The sequence below is a fragment of the Salmo salar genome, chromosome 14, assembly GCF_965601325.2.
Source record: "Salmo salar chromosome 14, fSalSal1, whole genome shotgun sequence".
NCBI classification, from domain to species: Eukaryota; Metazoa; Chordata; class Actinopteri; order Salmoniformes; family Salmonidae; genus Salmo; species Salmo salar.
Window position 1 is genome coordinate 71,025,299 of NC_138304.1, and position 18,328 is coordinate 71,043,626.

Consider the following 18,328-nt stretch of genomic DNA (forward strand, 5'->3'; position numbering starts at 1 on the left):
TTTAAGTTCAAGTATTTTTATTTATTTCAAACAACCAGATGAGGATGCTTCAAAAGAGCTATTATTGTTACTCATAACCATTATTGCTTTTTGCTGTTATTACTACTGACATCACATCCAGCTACGTAGTCATTAGAGGCAAATTATGATTGTTATGTCAAATGAAACCAGTGACACTCAACACATTGGCACACAACCATCAAATTAATAATAAAAATATATATAAAAAAAAAACTAAAATAGTCCAAACCATTATCCACTAGGGGTACCCCAGAAATAAAGAGCCAAAAAATATATAATACTCTTATTATCATCAATAATACACCATCATCTCTAAAACAATAAATGGCAACAACAAAAAAAGCGAGTGGGAATTCAGTTCATGTTATTGCCTTTAGGGAGCAGTGAAAACCAAGAGGAAGTAAGAAGCGCTTGTAGTTCCCATTGGAGCGGTGACGGCAGATAGCGAGTGAAGCTGAATAGTTCATGTTTGAAGACACAGGATTTTCAAAACTATGGCGGGCAGTTTGAAAGAGAGAAGCCGTTTTTGGGTTGAAGGGAGTAAAGCAGGCGTGTGTGAACGTCAAGATTGCGCGGCTTAAGCAAATTTTTCCAGTCAGTTTTTAGTATCATCAAATACAAAATAAACTCCACACAGTCTCTACCTCTTTTTGTCAAACCCATTTCGTTTGTCCTGTAACTATAAGGCAATAGAGGTTTCAAAACCTTGTCTCTTCCCTATATTGCTCAGTCGGTCTCCTTTTAAGAAGGACTATACTGGTTAGGAAGAGAATTGATCAGCTTATTACCAGAACCATAGATATACATTATATTACACATTGTGATTTATTTCTGTCTGTTTGTTACCTATCCACCCAACATCGCCCATCCCCACCTCTATCGCTGAAGGCACTGTTAAACGAATGTCTCACTTGTCCTCTCTTGCTCCCTCCCTCTACACCCCTCCCAGCGTTACACCCCTCCCTGTCTGTTCCTGTGTCCGCCTGTCTGTCTTTTAAATTCGGTCTTTCCCCTGGCTCTTTGGCCCCATTTAAAAATGTTTTATAAGAGTGCACAGCGTTTCTTGGGCTTGGTCTCTGGCGGCTCCAGCGCAGCCAGGATGGCCTCGTCAAACACGTTCTTCAGACCTCGCTGAGAGAGAGAGAGAGAGAGAGAGAGAGAGAGAGAGGGAAAAAAAGAGGAATAAGTAAGTCAATTTACTTATTGACCCACTAGCCTAGTTTCACAATGGCCACAGTTGCACAAGATGGCACTATGAAATGCTGTCAACAGTAGCCATCATCCAGTAGTAGTTTGAAGTGAGTAAGTATGACATCTATCAACACAAAGGAGAACAGAGTGAGAGGAAGTTACTTTTCAGAAACCACACAAGCCACTTACACCCACCATTTCCTGTTTCCCTGAATGAGGGCCAGACTTAGGAGATAGAGATTGTGTCTCTTACACACACAGACACGAACCTGGGTGAGTGCGGAGCACTCCACATATTTGACAGCCCGGAGGTCCCGGGCCAGCTTGTCTCCGCTCTCGGGGGCCAGGGGCCGCTGCTTGTTCTTAGCCAGCTTCTCCACTGTGTTGCTGTCGTCCCTCAGGTCCATCTGGGTTCCCACCAGCAGGAAGGGTGTACGCGGACAATGGTGGGAGATCTCTGGGACCCACTGTGGGAGAGGAGGGGGGCATATTAGGTTCTGATCCTGCAGTATATTATGTCCATAGAGTATGGGAGGGTTTCATGTTGTAAATCATTTTATGCAGGTGTGAGTAATGGAGAGAGAGAGAAAGAGGGAGGGGAGAGAAAGAACCCTAACCCCAACTCACGAAACACACAAACCGAAGACATGGGCTAGAAAACACTAGTCCCACGTGTGTGCGTGTGTCTGGGGGTGTTGTGAAAGGCAGATGACTCATACGTTCTAACCAATGGACACTAAAGTTATATTCCACACACACCTTCTCGCGGACGTTCTCAAAGGAGGAGGGCGATACGACAGAGAAACACACAAGGAAGACGTCTGTCTGGGGGTAGCTGAGTGGTCGCAGTCTGTCATAGTCCTCCTGACCTGGGGAGGGCGACAGAGAGAGACAGCAAACATTTGAGGAGTTTACATCAAGGCTACCTTTCATATGCAAGAACAAGCCTAAATAAGACAACTACACAATGGACTCTACATTATCTAGCGAATAACTGAGCTCAGTGGACTAACACACCAGTAGACTAACTCACAAACACACGTTTAGACACCATGGTAAATCCTATCACTACATAGACTAGTGCACAAGGTGAGTTACCCATGCAATGTTCAAACGCTTAGATGGCTGGAGAGAAACACAATCCATAACCCCAATGTAAGCACCACGTGAAAGTAATACAGGCAGACCATGGTGAGTGAGAAGGTTGCAAGTCGATGCTCAAGGCAAGTTAGTTAAGAAGAGCTCATTTAGTTAAGCAGAGCTCATGTAGCGGAGAGCGGCCATTTTGTTTTACCTGCTGTATCGAACAGCCCCAGAGTATAGGGCTCCCCTCCAATCATCACGGTCACCGCATAGTTATCAAACACCTGAGAAAGAGACCGATAGGAGAGAAATATAATAAATCATTAGGGATTTCAATGTAAAATGTTGAGTGTTGATTTTATTTGACAGTTACTTAATAAAAAAATTCAAACATTCCCACAAAAAGAGACATATTTCCAATGTAGCCCCACCCCCCCCCCAAAAAAAGCGATTGAAAAGTCTCTAGTAGAATGTTCCAGATGATGGAAGGGAGTTGAGGCAGTGGGCTGGAAAGGCAGTATAGCTTGAGTGGAAGGGGCATTGATGATACAGCCAGGGAGAAACAAATGCAGTCTGACGAACAGGCCAGGTGCTCTTCTTCAGGACAGAACATCTGTTTCTGACTTTCAGTTCCGCCTCAGAAGCTGCTCCCCAGCAGGTATTGGTTCTCCATTGATGAAAATGTGGCACCCACCTGCGTGATGCCATGGCTGCTGAAAAAGCGTTCAAAAACCACCACACGTCGAGAGTGGTTAGGAAGCAGTCCCTTAGCCTTCACTGCCATCCCCGGACATGACACATACAATGGGTGTGTTTGTAAATTCACTCTGGAGTGCAACAGTGCACTCTGGGCGTCATATTGTCCGTTCACAAATTCTAAGCGTTTCACTCTCGGAGCATTCAGAGCGCACACTGTGCTCCTTGGCCAGAGCGTCCAACGGCAGTCAAGCACCCAAGCTAACTGGCTAAAGTTGGTTAGCTACTTCCAGACACAAATGAGAGAACACCTCACTCTGGCCATTTTACTCGCCCTAGCAGAGCTGGTTAGGCTGTTTTTGTGTTATCTAGAGCAGTGGTTCCCAAACTTTTTGTAGTCCCGTACCCCTTCAAACATTCAACGTCCAGCTGCGTACCCCCTCTAGCACCAGGGTCAGCACACACTCAAATGTTGTTTTTTGCCATCACACACACACACACACACACACACACACACACACACACACACACACACACACACACACACACACACACACACACACACACACACACACACACACACACACACACACTAAACATAAGAATGAGTGTGAGTTTGTCACAACCCGGCTCGTGGGAAGTGACAAAGAGCTCTTATAGAACCAGGTCACAAATAACAATAATCAATAATTTTGCTCTTTATTTGGCCATCTTACATATAAAGCCTTGTTTGTTCATCAAAAATGGTGAATAACTCACCACAGGTTAATGAGAAGAGTATGCTTGAAAGGATGCACATAACTCTGCAATATTGGGTTGTATTGGAGAGTCTCAGTCTTAAATCATTTTCCACACAGTCTGTGCCTGTATTTAGTCTTCGTGCTAGTGAGGGCAGAGAATCCACTCTCACATAGGTATGTGGCATCAGTGTCTTAACTTCTTCGGGCTAGGGGGCAGTATTCGGAAGTTTGGATGAATGAGGTACCCAAAGTAAACTGCCTGTTACTCAGGCCCAGAAGCTTGGATATGCATATAATTGGTAGTGTGGATAGAAAACACTCTAAAGACTCCAAAACTGTTAAAATAATGTCTGTGAGTATAACAGAACTGATATGGCTGGCGAACACCCGAGGACAATCCATCCAGAATGTTTTTATTCAGCTCACCCTTGATTACTATGGCTGTCAATGGGAATATAAAAGGAATACCTCCCCGATTGCAATTCCTAGGGCTTCCACTAGATGTCAACAGTCTTTAGAAAGAGTGTCAGGCTTGTTTTTTGAAAAATGAGCTAGAATTTGTAGTTTTAGTAAGTGGCTCCCATTTTGGCTGTAGTGTTTGTTGCGCGTTCCAGTGAGTGTGCGTACTTCGTTATTTATCTCCGGTAATGGTCTCCGGTATACTCCGTCTTAAATTGTATTGTTTATTTACATATTAGGGTACCGGAGGATTGATTAGGAACGTTGTTTGATATGTTTGGAAGAAGTTTATTGGTAACTTACGGGATTCATTTGTATGCATTTTGAACGAGGGAAACCGGTGGATTATTGAGTCTAGCGCACCAATGAAACAGACTTTTTTGGGATATAAAGAAGGACTTTATCGAACAAAAATACCTTTTGTTATGTAGCTGGGACCCTTGTGATTGCAACCAGATGAAGATCTTCAAAGGTAAGTGATTTATTTTATCGCTATTTCTGACTTTCGTGACGTCTCTGCTTGGTTGGAAAATGTATGTAATGCTTTTGTATGCGGGGCGCTGTCCTCAGATAATCGCATGGTGTGCTGTCGCCGTAAAGCCTTTTTGAAATCTGACAACTTGGCTGGATTAACAAGAAGTTAAGCTTTTAAATGATGTATGACACTTGTATTTTCATGAATGTTTAATATTACGATTTCTGTCATTTGAATTTCGCGCTCTGCAATTTCACCGGATGTTGTCGGGGTGAGACGCTAGCGTCCCAATGATCCGTAAGAAGTCAACAGCACGATTTGCCAAGGCAAGAAACTGAGCGCAGCCCTATCCAGAAATCTGTCAGTGGCTTATGATTAAATAAAAATTTCACAGAACCGCTTGTTGCAATTTCGATGAGGCTCTCTTGTTCAGATATCGGTAAGTGGACTGGAGGCAGGGCATGAAATGGATAACGAATCCAGTTGTTTCTGTCGTCCGTTTCGGGAAAGTACCTGCGTAATTGCACACCCAGCTCACTCAGGTGCTTTGCTATATCACATTTTCCATTGACCGTAAGCTTGAGTTCATTTGCACACAATAAATCATACAATGATGGAAAGACCTGTGTGTTGTTCTTGTTAATGCAGACAGAAAAGAGCTCCAACTTCTTAATCATAGCCTCAATTTTGTCCCGCACATTGAATATAGTTGAGGAGAGTCCCTGTAATCGTAGAATCAGATCATTCAGGTGAGAAAAAAACATCACCCAGATAGGCCAGACGTGTGAGAAACTCATCATCATGCAAGCGGTCTGACAAGTGAAAATTATGGTCAGTAAAGAAAACTTTAAGCTCGTCTCTCAATTCAAAAAAAGGTGTCAATACTTTGATAACCAGAGCACTTCTGTATGTTGTAAAAGCTTTACATGGTCGCTGCCAGTATATTCATCGCATAATGCAGAAAATACACGAGAATTCAGGGGCCTTGCTTTAACAAAGTGAACCATTTTCACTGTAGTGTCCAAAACGTCTTTCAAGCTGTCAGGCATTCCCTTGGCAGCAAGAACCTCTCGGTGGATGCTGCAGTGTACCAAAGTGGCGTTGGGAGCAACTGCTTGCACGCGTGTTACCACTCCACTATGTCTCCGTGTCATGGCTTTTGCGCCATCAGTACAGATACCAACACATGTTGACCACCAAAGTCCATTTGATGTCACAAAGCTGTCCAGTACTTTACAAAAATCCTCTCATGATATCCTGGTTTGCAGAAGAGGATGTCTTCCTTAATTGACCCCCCATAAGCATAACGGACATATACCAGGAGCTGTGCCAGGCCCGCCACGTCTGTTGACTCCAGCTGTAATGCATATAATTCACTGGCTTATATGCGAAGCAGTAATTGTTTCAAAACATCTCCTGCCATGTCACTGATGCGTCATGAAACAGTGTTGTTTGATGAAGACATTGTCTGTATAGTTTTTATGGCCTTTTCCCCAGCATTGTCCCAGCCATATCCGCGGCAGCAAGAACAATTAAATCCTCCACAATAGTATGGGGCATGCCTGTCCTAGCCACTCGGTAGCTCACCATATAAGATGCTTCTAGCCCCTTCTTATTAATGGTATCTGTTGCTTTAATACATGTCTTACTACTCGAAAGTCATCTTTACTCTCACTCAAAAAACTCAAATCTAACTATAGCCTACTCAGGTTGTAAAGTGGTGCCATGAACCCAATATTAAGAGGTGAGAAATACATGATATACTCTCAGATATCTGTGACTGTCCTCTATGGAACTAGAACAACAGTAGTTGCTTTGAAAACTGTCTTTTCCCCACAATAGTATTTTTTTTTTTATTACAACTTTCATATGCTTGTGCTTGTCAGAATGCGTCGCTCTCTCCTCCGTGCGCACAGTGGGGAGAGGAAATAAGAGTCAGCACCCGACAGTGAAACAGGGAAAGGCAGATACTTTCATAGCAGGAATCAAACTAATGCGTAGGCTATTACTGTTGGCCAAATAATGGTTTTAGAACAATTGAAATGAACTGGACTCTTTTGGAGTCTTTCCACAGAGCGAGTTTACAGTTGGCCTACATCATACCTGGTACACGTATGGATACAGGAATATGGGTCATGCTGTGGTTCAGTTTCATAACCTAGGCCGATATCCCATCATATCGAACACATGGAAATCCCTATTTTTTTGGTTCCCTCCACAGAACAGTCTATGACACAGAGTGGTAGTTGGTCAAAGGGATCCATGTTATCAACTAAGTAAGCGTTGATTTAAAACATATGTACAAGTAGCTACTATTGCGTAGGGACACTATAGACGTGTGGAGCCCCGCCATTTATAACTTGACACAAGTTCTTGTAAACTCGCTCTGTGGAAAGACTCCAAAAGAGTCCAGTTCATTTCAATTGTTCTAAAACCATTATTTGGCCAACAGTAATAGCCTACGCATTAGTTTGATTCCTGCTATGAAAGTATCTGCCATTCCCTGTTTCACTGTCGGGTGCTGACTCTTATTTCCTCTCCCCACTGTGCGCACGGAGGAGAGAGCGACGCATTCTGACAAGCACAAGCATATGAAAGTTGTAATAAAAAAAAAATACTATTGTGGGGAAAAGACAGTTTTCAAAGCAACTACTGTTGTTCTAGTTCCATAGAGGACAGTCACAGATATCTGAGAGTATATCATGTATTTCTCACCTCTTAATATTGGGTTCATGGCACCACTTTACAACCTGAGTAGGCTATAGTTAGATTTGATTTGCCCGCGGAGTTTGAAATTTGCAATGAATAGGCTAGCCTAGCGCTGGGAAGTTTTTGTAGGACATTAGCCTACATTTACTGATAGCCATGTAGGCTAATTGATTAATCAATCTAGCAACAATATCATATTTATAGTTGGCAATCTAGCAAAGAGTGTCCACTTCCTCGGGTGGTGAATAATATAGCTTATAGGCCAATGTGCACAAAGATGCCGGCAAATTCTCTGAATAGCCCACAATAAATCTGATAATTCTGCCAGGTCGCACATCAAAATAACAGTGATGCATTTCCTGGATATGTTGGATGAAACAGCTTGAATAAAAGGGTATCCTCTCAGTTGTCTTACTTGGCACTGGAAAACAATTGTTTAGGTCGGAGACCTAATGTTTCACAGTGTTCTTGTTCCTCTTTAAGGTGCCTCCCGCTAGAGGCAATGAAACAACCGACTGTTCAGTAAAAGCGAGAAACAGTCTGACTCAGCTCATTTATATGTGCTGAAGAAACCACTATGCCTTGTCCCAAATGCTGCTTAATGGCATCGCCATTTCTCATGTTTCGTCTCCGTCGCACAATGCTGCGTAGACAGTGACTCTCATAGGGCAGGTCCATGGGCAGTATAATTTCCAAGCTTATCTTTAGGTCAGCAAACTTAAGGAAAATTGTAATCCTGTGCTCCAAACACACTCTCTTTAGCCCAACCAGTGTTTCTCCCACCATTATGGCTCCCGAGTGGCGCGGCGGTCTAAGGCACTGCATCTCAGTGCTTGATACAACCCTACAGACACCCTGGTTTGAATCCAGGCTGTACCACAACCGGCTGTAATTGGGAGTCCCATAGGGCGGCGTACAATTGGACCGGAGTCGTCCGGGTTTGGCCGGTGTAGGCCGTCATTGTAAATAAGAATTTGTTCTTAACTGACTTGCCTAGTTAAATAAAGGTTAAATCAATATTTTTTTTTAAATAAATGTTACTTAGGTGGGGTGCGAACAAGTGACTGAAACTGGTGTATCCAGTTCTCGACGTTGCTTCGGAAATGTTGATTAGTGTTAAACACTAGGTATTCTATTTAAAAAGGAGTCTTATCGCTGTCACTTGGAAATGAGTAACAGTGTTAACTTCTATTACTTTAGTGGACATGTTTGTCTTTGTAATGTGGAACATGAGGGACATTCCTTCAATTTGGGTGGGAGATTCCGGACAATATTCCAGCCTTGTGCAGTCACTAAACCACCAATTTACCTTCTTCCCTGGCTGTCTGCTACCTGTTTCATCTCAGGCCTCATCCGAGTCCATTCTTACACTTTAGTTTGAGTCGACTGCAATCTTTTTTTGTAAGGGATCTCACCGGACGACAAGGTGAGGAAGCCATTTCAGACTCTTGAGATGCACCCACAAGTCATGCTTGCTAGAGTTGGGGTGCATCTCAATGGTCTAAAATGTCTTCCTCTCCTTGTCACCTTTCCTTTAACTGCACTGAGTATTATTGAATACTAGTGTTACCTGGTACTTTTTCAATACTAGAACATGAAAAACAGTTTGGTACTAGAAGGTGTTACTTTCGGTCCTTCTATCAATATCAAATGTGTCTCACGTCGTCTACTGATTGAGAGACGATCAAGCCCGTCTATCAACGAAGCCGATTTCCCCTTTTGGCATGAGCACTGTGCCTGCCCCACTTACTCATTGCTAGCGCTAGCCTGTCCTGAGAAACCACTGTACTCACTGAGTCTGGGCTGTATCATGTTAGCTCCCCACTCATGCTGCACAGAAGTTAACACACTTGAATAATGCAACATGGCATGTAGAAATGTTGCAACTGTTAATTACTGTTCGCGAAACAATGTCCATTACAGGCTAGAACACTTTACAATGCAAGAAGCTACCGATAGCTTCCAGCTTTGTAGGCTAACGTTCCTTGCTAGTTTACAGCTGAAGCTAACATCAATTCACAACCTTAGCATTTTGTTTGTGATAATACACAAACCATAAAGCAAAATATGCTGATTTCAAAGCTTATTGTCACCATTCACCAAAAACCATAGAATCATTGCCAACACTACTGATCACTGCCTGAATATGAAAGAACTGCAGAGGTGATAGCAATTTCCCAGGAGGTAGTCTGCCTATCATAGGCCTAGTTCTTTCATCTCTCATACGTGTTTACACATCAGTGCAGAAAGATGAAAGCGAGGAGACGAGGTAGACACTTTCAACTATTAAGATGCAGCCATGCACTTCAGTCTTGTACACACCCTTGGGCAGCTAATCTGTGTTCTGATCCAGAGGGAGAACAGTCTGTCTATTGGGTTGAGAAACCATGGAAGGCAGGGCTTCTTAGGGCACTTCAAGTTCAGACATAAAAAGAGTGAGGCGTTGGGGCACGTAGCGGAAAGGCGAGGCGAGGCACGGCAGACCGAACACATTGAAGAGCAACCAAGCAAAGTAAAAAAAAAAAACACATCTCTGACCGTCATGACAATAATGTGTTTGGACAGAGCTAGGGCTAATACCACAGAGAATGGTGGGTAAAAAAAAAAAAAACCTGCCTCTACAATTGTGACTGTACACACTACACCAATATTCAGATGTTTCACCTCCCAAATGCAGTAGTACAAGGAGTGTATTCCCCAATGAATTAAATGTTATAAGAATGCACTACATACATCTAATATAAGAATACACTAGGCTGTTGTTCTCAGCCTACTTCTGTGCTTGAATGACGTAAGAGTATTTCAATACCCACCAAATCAACCAGTAGCATTTCTTTTGAGGATTTTGAGAGTAATCTGCTTAGAATCTAAAATCTTAAATTGCCACGTGATTCTTATGAGAAGAGTGCACTGTTGAACTGCACAGACAGAGAAACGTCATGGAGAAAGTTGGGTCTATTTTTATGGGCCAACAACATGAACACACCCAGTTGGGCCTGACTGGGCACAGGACAGAGAGGGCTGAGTCGACACACTCTCTCTGCCAGTCTCTGGTACAGCACTGTGCTGATTACTGCCAGAGAGAGACAGGTCTGATAGAAACAGCGACTCATCACACACTATCCGCAGCACCCCATTACTGTGCTGAGTCCCAATGCTACCTCAGGGATGTGCAACTTGATAACCCCCCCGGGGGGAACTCAGTCAGGGTCTCAACTTGGTAGAATACACAAGGTGCAATTTCTAAATGTGGTTGTGCTTCTGCAGTTTTTCTCCTGTTATGTCAGTTAACTAGCCTATGTCAGCTAAACATTTTTAGATTGCTAAGTTAGCTGGCCGCTAAACTACCTAAACTTGTTAGCATCCATTTATCTCATCCATTTATATGCAGATGATACAGTCTTATACTCCCCTGGATTGGCACCTCCCCGGATCTTGTGTTAAACGCTCTACAACAAAGCTTTCTTAGTGTCCAACAAGCTTTCTCTGCCCTTAACCTTGTTCTGAACAGCTACAAAACAAAGGTCATGTGGTTTGGTAAGAAGAATGTCCCTCTCCCCACAGGTGTGATTACTACCTCTGAGGGTTTCGAGCTTGAGGTAGTCACCTCATACAAGTACTTGGGGGTATGGCTAGACGGTACACTGTCCTTCTCTCTGCACATATCAAAGCTGCAGGCTAAAGTTTAATCTAGACTTGGTTTCCTCTTTCACCCCAGCTGCCAAACTAACCCTGATTCAGATGACCCTCCTACCCATGCTAGATTACGGAGACGTAATTTATAGATCGGCAGGTAAGGGTGCTCTCAAGCGGCTAGACGTTCTTTACCATTTGGCCATCAGATTTGCCACCAATGCTCCTTATAGGACACATCACTGCACTTTATACTCCTCTGTAAACTGGTCATCTCTGTATACTCGTCGCAAGACCCACTGCTTGATGCTTATTTATAAAATTTCTTAGGCCTCACTCCCCCCTATCTGATATCTGCTGCAGCCCTCATCCTCCACATACAACACCCGTTCTGCCAGTCACATTCTGTTAAAAGTCCCCAAAGCACACACATCCCTGGGTCGCTTGTCTTTTCAGTTCACTGCAGCTAGCGACTGGAACGAGCTGCAACGAGTTTTCTCAATCTCTTCATTCAAAGACTCATTCATGGATACTCTTACCGACAGTTGTGGCTGCTTTGCGTGATGTATTATTGTCTCTACCTTCTTTCCCTTTGTGCTGTTGTCTGTGCCCAATAATGTTTGTACCATGTTTTGTGCTGCTACCATGTTGTGTTGCTACTATGCTGTGTTGTCATGTGTTGCTGCCATGCTGTTGTTGTCGGCTTAGGTCTCTCTTTATGTAGTGTTGTCTCTTGTCATGATGTGTGTTTTGTCCTATAATTTTATTTATGATTATTTTTAATCCCAGCCCCTGTCCCCGCAGGAGGCCTTTTGGCTTTTGGTAGGCCATCATTGTAAATAAGAATTTGTTCTTAACTGACTTGCCTAGTTAGATAAAAGTTAAATAAAAAGCATAGTTGTATTACCGCATTGATTTTGTTAGTCAGTTTCACTCAGATATATTAAAAACGGTAAACATTCCTCTCCACCCTAAGGCAAAATGTGTAGTGTTGCAGGAAATTAGCTATAAAATGCTATGGCAGTGTGTACGCAGACCCGTGATCAAATGCGGCCCCTCATGATGAGTTCACATTTTTGTGGCCGACCACCCCCATCAAAGTTGCCCCTCCCTGGTCTACCAACTGTATTTATTTATTTAAGTTGGACTGAGTTGTCAGTTTTCATCCCTATTTGGCAAATAGTATGAAATGGTGTGTAGCCTGACTCATGCTTTTTGGTCCATAACCGCTTCCATTCGAGTTTGGCTCTTCCTCAAGGGGTTCCTCTTTTTAGTCCGAAAACAAATACCTTCTCTCAAAACCCATTCTATATATGAGATTCTACACAAGCCAATGACTGGCAACTCCAGCCATAAAGAATTCCAGATGGTGTGTGGAGGCTTTTGCTCATGCCCAGCACTAAAACACAGCTAATTCAATCAATGGTGGTTTAAAATGGATGAGTTGAATCAGAGATGTGATAGAAATGGTCTGGAACAAAGGGCACAAAGTGCAGCGGCTCCTGTTGTATACCCCCTAGCCTAGCCTAGCCTAGCCTAGCCTAGCCTAGCCACTTGACAAATCCGGACACTCTGCCAAGTCCCGCTCGAGACCTTTCTCGACAACACTCCAGTGCCACTCACCGTGGGGACGTATTCCGAAGGGAACTTGTTGGTGGTGTAGGAGATCAACAGGCAAGTCTTTCCCACCGCACCGTCACCCACCACCACACACTTTATGGTCTGCATCTGGAGGGAAGGAGACAGACAGACAGAAACATGGTTGAATATGCTGACGCTAGTGAATCTGCAATCTTTTGGCAGCTGTCGTCATAACTTAGACACCTCTTGTCGATCAGCATCGGTTTATCACACTAGGGATGAAAGATATTAAGAGGGAGAGATTTTTTTTTTTTAAACACACGAGGGTAGGCACGAGAGTGAGAGCAGACACCACCATTGTATGACTCCTTGGCCACAGCTCGGACAGTGTGTATGTGAATAACGAGTGATAAGAATGCCACACATCTTAATAGTTCAAGTGCACACAATAGGCAGTCAGACAGTCCAAACACGGGTGGCTGTGTAATACACTGTTTACAGCACAAGGCCCTGTGAACAGTATGTTGCTCAGCAATACACATACCTGCTCTTTGGTAAATAAAAAAAAAGGACAATAGCAATGACAGGAAGAGGCTAAGCGAGAGGCTCCACTCCCGTCAAAATCTGTCCACACGAGATACAGCGATAAGCAGACAAAGTGGGGACTTTTTGTTTGGAGGTCTGTAGCTAGGTTTCCATCCAATTGACGACAGATTTGTGAATATCCAAGTACCGTAAATAAAATAAAGAAATGCGCATTTTCCCACCAGAGATGTGTTTCTATCAAGTTGACTTGTTACGGATAAAAGGCTGTGCGTGATGACGTAGTGCACATAAAAATAACTTTTGCAGTTAAATTCCCATGTACCGAAGAAAAAAAAACACAAGTTAAATTAGTTTCCATCGTATTTTCAACTCTGCTGATGGTTTTGTCACAACAAATGTTGCAATATATAGCGAATGTGCCCACTCTGGTCCTGGCACACGCGCTTTAGCCAACAACTCGCAGCTACAGTAAGGGTAGGCTACCTACACGATAAGGTTATTATGGAAAAGAGCGAGATTCTTTTAATTTGTCAAACGCTAGCCAAGCATCGATCATCATGTCACCAGAATAAGACCCTCGATATTTATTGGAGGGGAGCATCAAGTTCATCCCCGTGCACTTTCGCCACCCTGTGAAGTTTATCATAAGTCGCTCTGGATACGAGCGTCTGCTCAATGACAAAAATATTAATGTAAATAACTTATTTCATCTGTAGCCTAATAAACGGCATGCTTTCCCGAGTCGTAGTGGGAGGACCACACAACTTATTATTGTGTGACTCCAAGTTTAAATCAATATGATGGTTATTATATCATTATTTGCACATAAAAAGGACTTCCAACGCCATTTCTCGCATTACTAATTTAAAAAACACAAAACAGATCCCACCTTGTCTAGTGTATTTTATCAACATTTGAAAAGTGTACCGATAAATTTGCTGTTTCCATCACGCATTTTTTATTCAACATGTACTTTACTTGCATAAAAGGTTGGATGGAAACCTGCTTTATGAGAGTGTCAGAGTCGGTCAACAAAACATATATTGCTAATTTGCTAAGTGCGATTTATTTGATCTCCACTAAACAAAAATATAAACACAACATGCAATAATTTCAAAGATTTTACTGAGTTAAAGTTCATATAAGGAAATTAGTCAATTGAAATACCACCCAAGAGCATACCACCCTACACCCTACTGCTGGCTTGCCTCTGAAGTTAAGCAGGGTTGGTGACTGGATGGGAGACAAGACGCTGCTGCAAGTGGTTTTGGAGGGCCAATAGGAGGCACTATTTTCTCTGGTCTAAAAAAATATCCCAACGCCCCAGAGAAGTGATTGGGGACATTGCCATCTTTCAGATGGGACGTTAAACAGGTGTCCTGACTCTCTGTAGTCCCATGGCACTTCTCGTAACTGTAGGGGTGTTAACCCTGGTGTCCTGGCCAAATTACCAAGCTGGTCCTCATACCATCATGGCCACCTAATCATCCCCAGTTTACAATTAGCTCATTCATCCCCCCTTCCTCTCCCCTGTAACTACTTCCCAGGTCATTGCTGTAAATGAGTGTGTTCTCTACTTAACTTATAAAATAAACATTTATTAGGCCCTAATCTATGGATTTCACATGACTGGAAATACAGATATGCATCTGTTGAGCACAGATACCTTACAACGAAAAAAAAAGTTAGGGGTATGGATCAGAAAACCAGTCAGTATCTGTTGATTGTGGAATGTTGTCACACTAGTCTTCAATGGCTGTGCCAAGTTGCGGGAACTGGAACAAGCTGTTGTACACATCAATCCAGAGCATCCCTAACCTGCTCAGTGGGTGACGTCTGGTGAGTATGCAGGCCATGAAAGAACTGGGAAATGTTCAGCATCCAGGAATTGCATACAGAACCTTGTGACATGGGGCAGTGCATTATGGGATGAGTAGTTTGTTTGTCCTCCAACTCTGGTTCGCCCAGCAACGAGCCATTGTGTACAGATAGATGGCTTGTTGCGGAAGCTTCCGTACCCTGGCGTCCTTGAGCAACCAAATCTAAACTATTCGGTTTCACCAAAATAACATTTCCAGTCAACATTGGCATATCCAATATCTCGAGGTACAATGCTTACGACTCACCAGGTTCAATGTGTCCTTCGCTAACAATTATGAGTTTAAAACGTTTATATCTAGGGTTTTCCGCCTGTGGGCTGCCATTGTAGTACATTCTAGATCACGTAATCTACCACTTATACAGGCGGAAATGGGAGACTCTGGATATAAATCTGTTTTAAATGCTTATTTGATAGGCAAGGCCACATCGTAAGCATTGCTCCTAGAGATATTGGATGCCTCTGACTTAACTTTATTTTGGTGAAACCAAATAGTTTCGATTTGATTGATCAAGGATACCAGGCTACCGAAGATAACGCAACAAGTCTGTAAACAATGGCTCGTTGCCGGACGAAGCAAGTATGTTCAGAGTATTGTATCCTCTTAATATATTACCGTTTAATGCAATTTTTATATTTTTTAATTAATGGTTCACCCCGGAAATGTGTGTACCTCTTTTACGTTAGGGAACTACGCGACTAGCATGTTTTTAAAATTGTATTATTTTGTGGGTGTGTCAGTTCTGGAGCCATAACCGCGGAAAGACGGGCCGCTTGGAGCCTTGTTTCGACAACGACTCCCATTGTTAGGGCAGAGACAATACCATCTAGTCATTATAGAGTATGTCTGGTTTACATCACAATTTCGTCAATGAGGGTCTTATGATTTTTTTTTAATGGTTGTGGGCTGGGATAGGAGTAAGACAAAGATAAGTAATTAGCAATGCCAGTTCGAAATGCTGTTCAATAAAAACAGAACACATTCTGGCTTGCAGAGGTGCTGAGTGTGAGACCTGTTCCCCCCAAAAAGTATAAGGGATTTTATCACACAATAGCGCTATCACAGTAGTATTACAGGCTAGCCAACCTCTAAAAGAAGCCATTTTTTCCTAAGAATTGTTATTCACTATACTGGCATGAATTGTATGGACACAATTAGAACTTACTAAGTTGTTAGCACTTTCAAACCTTGCTAGTGTTCCTTACTAGTTAGCCAACTACTGTCTCTCACTTCCGCATACAACGCGCGAGGTAATGACCGTAGCAAGCTAACGTAAAGGCAACAACAACAACAAAAAACACATGGAAAGTTAACCATACCAAATTTCAACTAGAGCTTGCCAAACCTACTAAAAATAGCGTTTTATATATTGGCTATATCTCGTTAGGCTAACGTTACCTTGCTAGCTAAATTCCAGACACGGCCTGTAAAATAATTTCGGCACAATCATTTTTTTCTGTATATATATAAAACTAAGCAAACAAAACAAAAACGAATACAATTTCCCCAATCTGCTATGACATTCTTAGCACTCAGCTAGTTAAAAACAACAAAAGCTAGCTACCTAGCTAACGTTCTTAGCAGCTTGCTAGGGTTAGCTTGCTAGGGTTAGCTAGCTGTCAACTGCTAATGCGGTTTGTTTTAAAATAAATACACTAAGTTCTTCCAAATGTAAAGCGTAAATGTGTACTCTTTCTACATAACATACATTTCACGATTTATGTAATATGAATCACAGACTTAAGATTGCAAAAGCTTAACATTAGCTACCTTATCAGTCCACCACCAGGCGTTGTTAGATCTGGTGTTCGCTCGCGAGAGCTCACTGTAAAGGAGGCGTGCAATACAACCCTGCCCTCAGTATTCTTGATGTTGATCCAGCTGTGGCTGAACAATGGCATGTAGTTAGTATATACTACCTTTTAAATCTACCCTCCCTCTTAGTTATGTAACAAAATCTAGAGCGCATAAGAGAGACATCCTCCATGAAGACTACCTACATTGTCCTTGGCAAGTGGTGAGACCTTTGAATAGCTTTTAATAGAGCAGGCAGGTGATCTTCAGTGGAGAGGGGTTGACATTGGTAACACCACGTTTTTCACTAAAATAATATCAATCTGCAGTATTGCTTTACTGATCAGTGCACAGTGAGTCTGTACATGTTTAAATTCAGAGCAAGCCTGGACCTGCCTGATGGTGAGGCATGCCACAGGAGAGTTGAGTTAGGTGAAGTGGGTACTGCATGCTATTCTAGCAGTAACACATTTTTACCAGTGGGCTACTTTGTGAGCATAGTGAATTAAGATAAGGATAGCTTGCCTGGCTACCCAGACTCATTCCTCCTGCCAAACGCCACGCCACGCTCACAGATGTTAGTTTCCTCTCCACTATAGAGTACCACAGTATGAGTCATAATACCCATAAAACCTAGCGGTGAAACAAGGAAATGGTTCCAATAATTTTTCCACCATTCATTTTTCCTATAGGGATTTTAGAAACACTTAAAATAAGGTCTGTTCCATGTAGGCTTACCCTGGTGTGACATTTTGATAACCGTGTAAATCTCTTTGGGACAAGGTGACTTATCAATATATACACCTGTACTGCCGAATCGAGGCAAAGGTACGAATCTCTGGATGAACTATCTAATGTTAGCTAAATTTAGTAATGAATAAGTTGGCTACATTTCTTTAAATTGACAATTCTGTTAACTGTCTTGTGCAACTTTTAAATAGACACAATACCTGTTAGCAAAGGTGTCAGCTAGAGATGAGGTGCAGGGATTTGTATTCTTGCATGCCCACGTTGATGCCAATTAGATTCGAAAATGCTAAGAGTAAATAGAGCCGACTATATTGATAAAAGTCACCTTGTCCGAGAGAGATTTTGAGAGAAAAACCCACCTTATATCAGAGTGCCTGTTGTTCAGTTGCATATCTGCCCTCTCATTGGCTAGAATGGTCCCACCGGATCTTGCCTCCTCCCGACTGCATTCCAGTTTTGAAGACATTTCAATTCATTGTTAGAGCGGCCATCTAGTCAATTTTAATGGATAATCTGTGCCTTCAGTGAACATGAACACATTCGGGGCCGTCTGATTGGTCCAGAAACAGATGGGTTGGACCACAGCCAGAACACACCTGGGTGAAGTGGTCATCACTAGTTACCACAGCCACAAAGTCATAAACCACACCTATTTCTACAATTTCTCTTCTTAAAGGTGCAATATGCAGAAATCGCTCAGCCATTTCCTGGTTGCAAAAATTCTAATATAGTTCTCCAAATTTCAGTTCATGTGAAAAAACAAGCAATGT

General features: G+C 42.6%; 1 protein-coding gene across 1 annotated transcript; it reads right to left on the minus strand.

The window, feature by feature from the left end:
* On the minus strand, positions 1 to 16,990 carry LOC106569986 (cell division control protein 42 homolog). Its single transcript, XM_014141797.3, has 6 exons — positions 16,785 to 16,990; positions 12,631 to 12,735; positions 2,507 to 2,579; positions 1,972 to 2,081; positions 1,482 to 1,679; positions 1 to 1,152 (listed from the first exon to the last, which is right to left on the minus strand). The coding sequence occupies exons 2-6, from the start codon at positions 12,733 to 12,735 to the stop codon at positions 1,063 to 1,065; spliced, it is 576 nt and encodes a 191-aa protein (XP_013997272.1). The 5' UTR covers positions 16,785 to 16,990; the 3' UTR covers positions 1 to 1,062.
* Between the last annotated feature and the right edge of the window lie 1,338 nt (positions 16,991 to 18,328).

Bases quoted from the DNA above. Each gene is read 5' to 3' on its own strand.
- LOC106569986 (XM_014141797.3), bottom strand. From the start codon at position 12,735: ATGCAGACCATAAAGTGTGTGGTGGTGGGTGACGGTGCGGTGGGAAAG. The intron at 2,580-12,630 runs GTGAGTGGCACT...TCTCTTTCTCAG, and splicing joins CTTCGGAATACGTCCCCACG to GTGTTTGATAACTATGCGGT. The intron at 1,153-1,481 runs GTTCGTGTCTGT...TCTCTCTCTCAG, and splicing joins AGTGCTCCGCACTCACCCAG to CGAGGTCTGAAGAACGTGTT.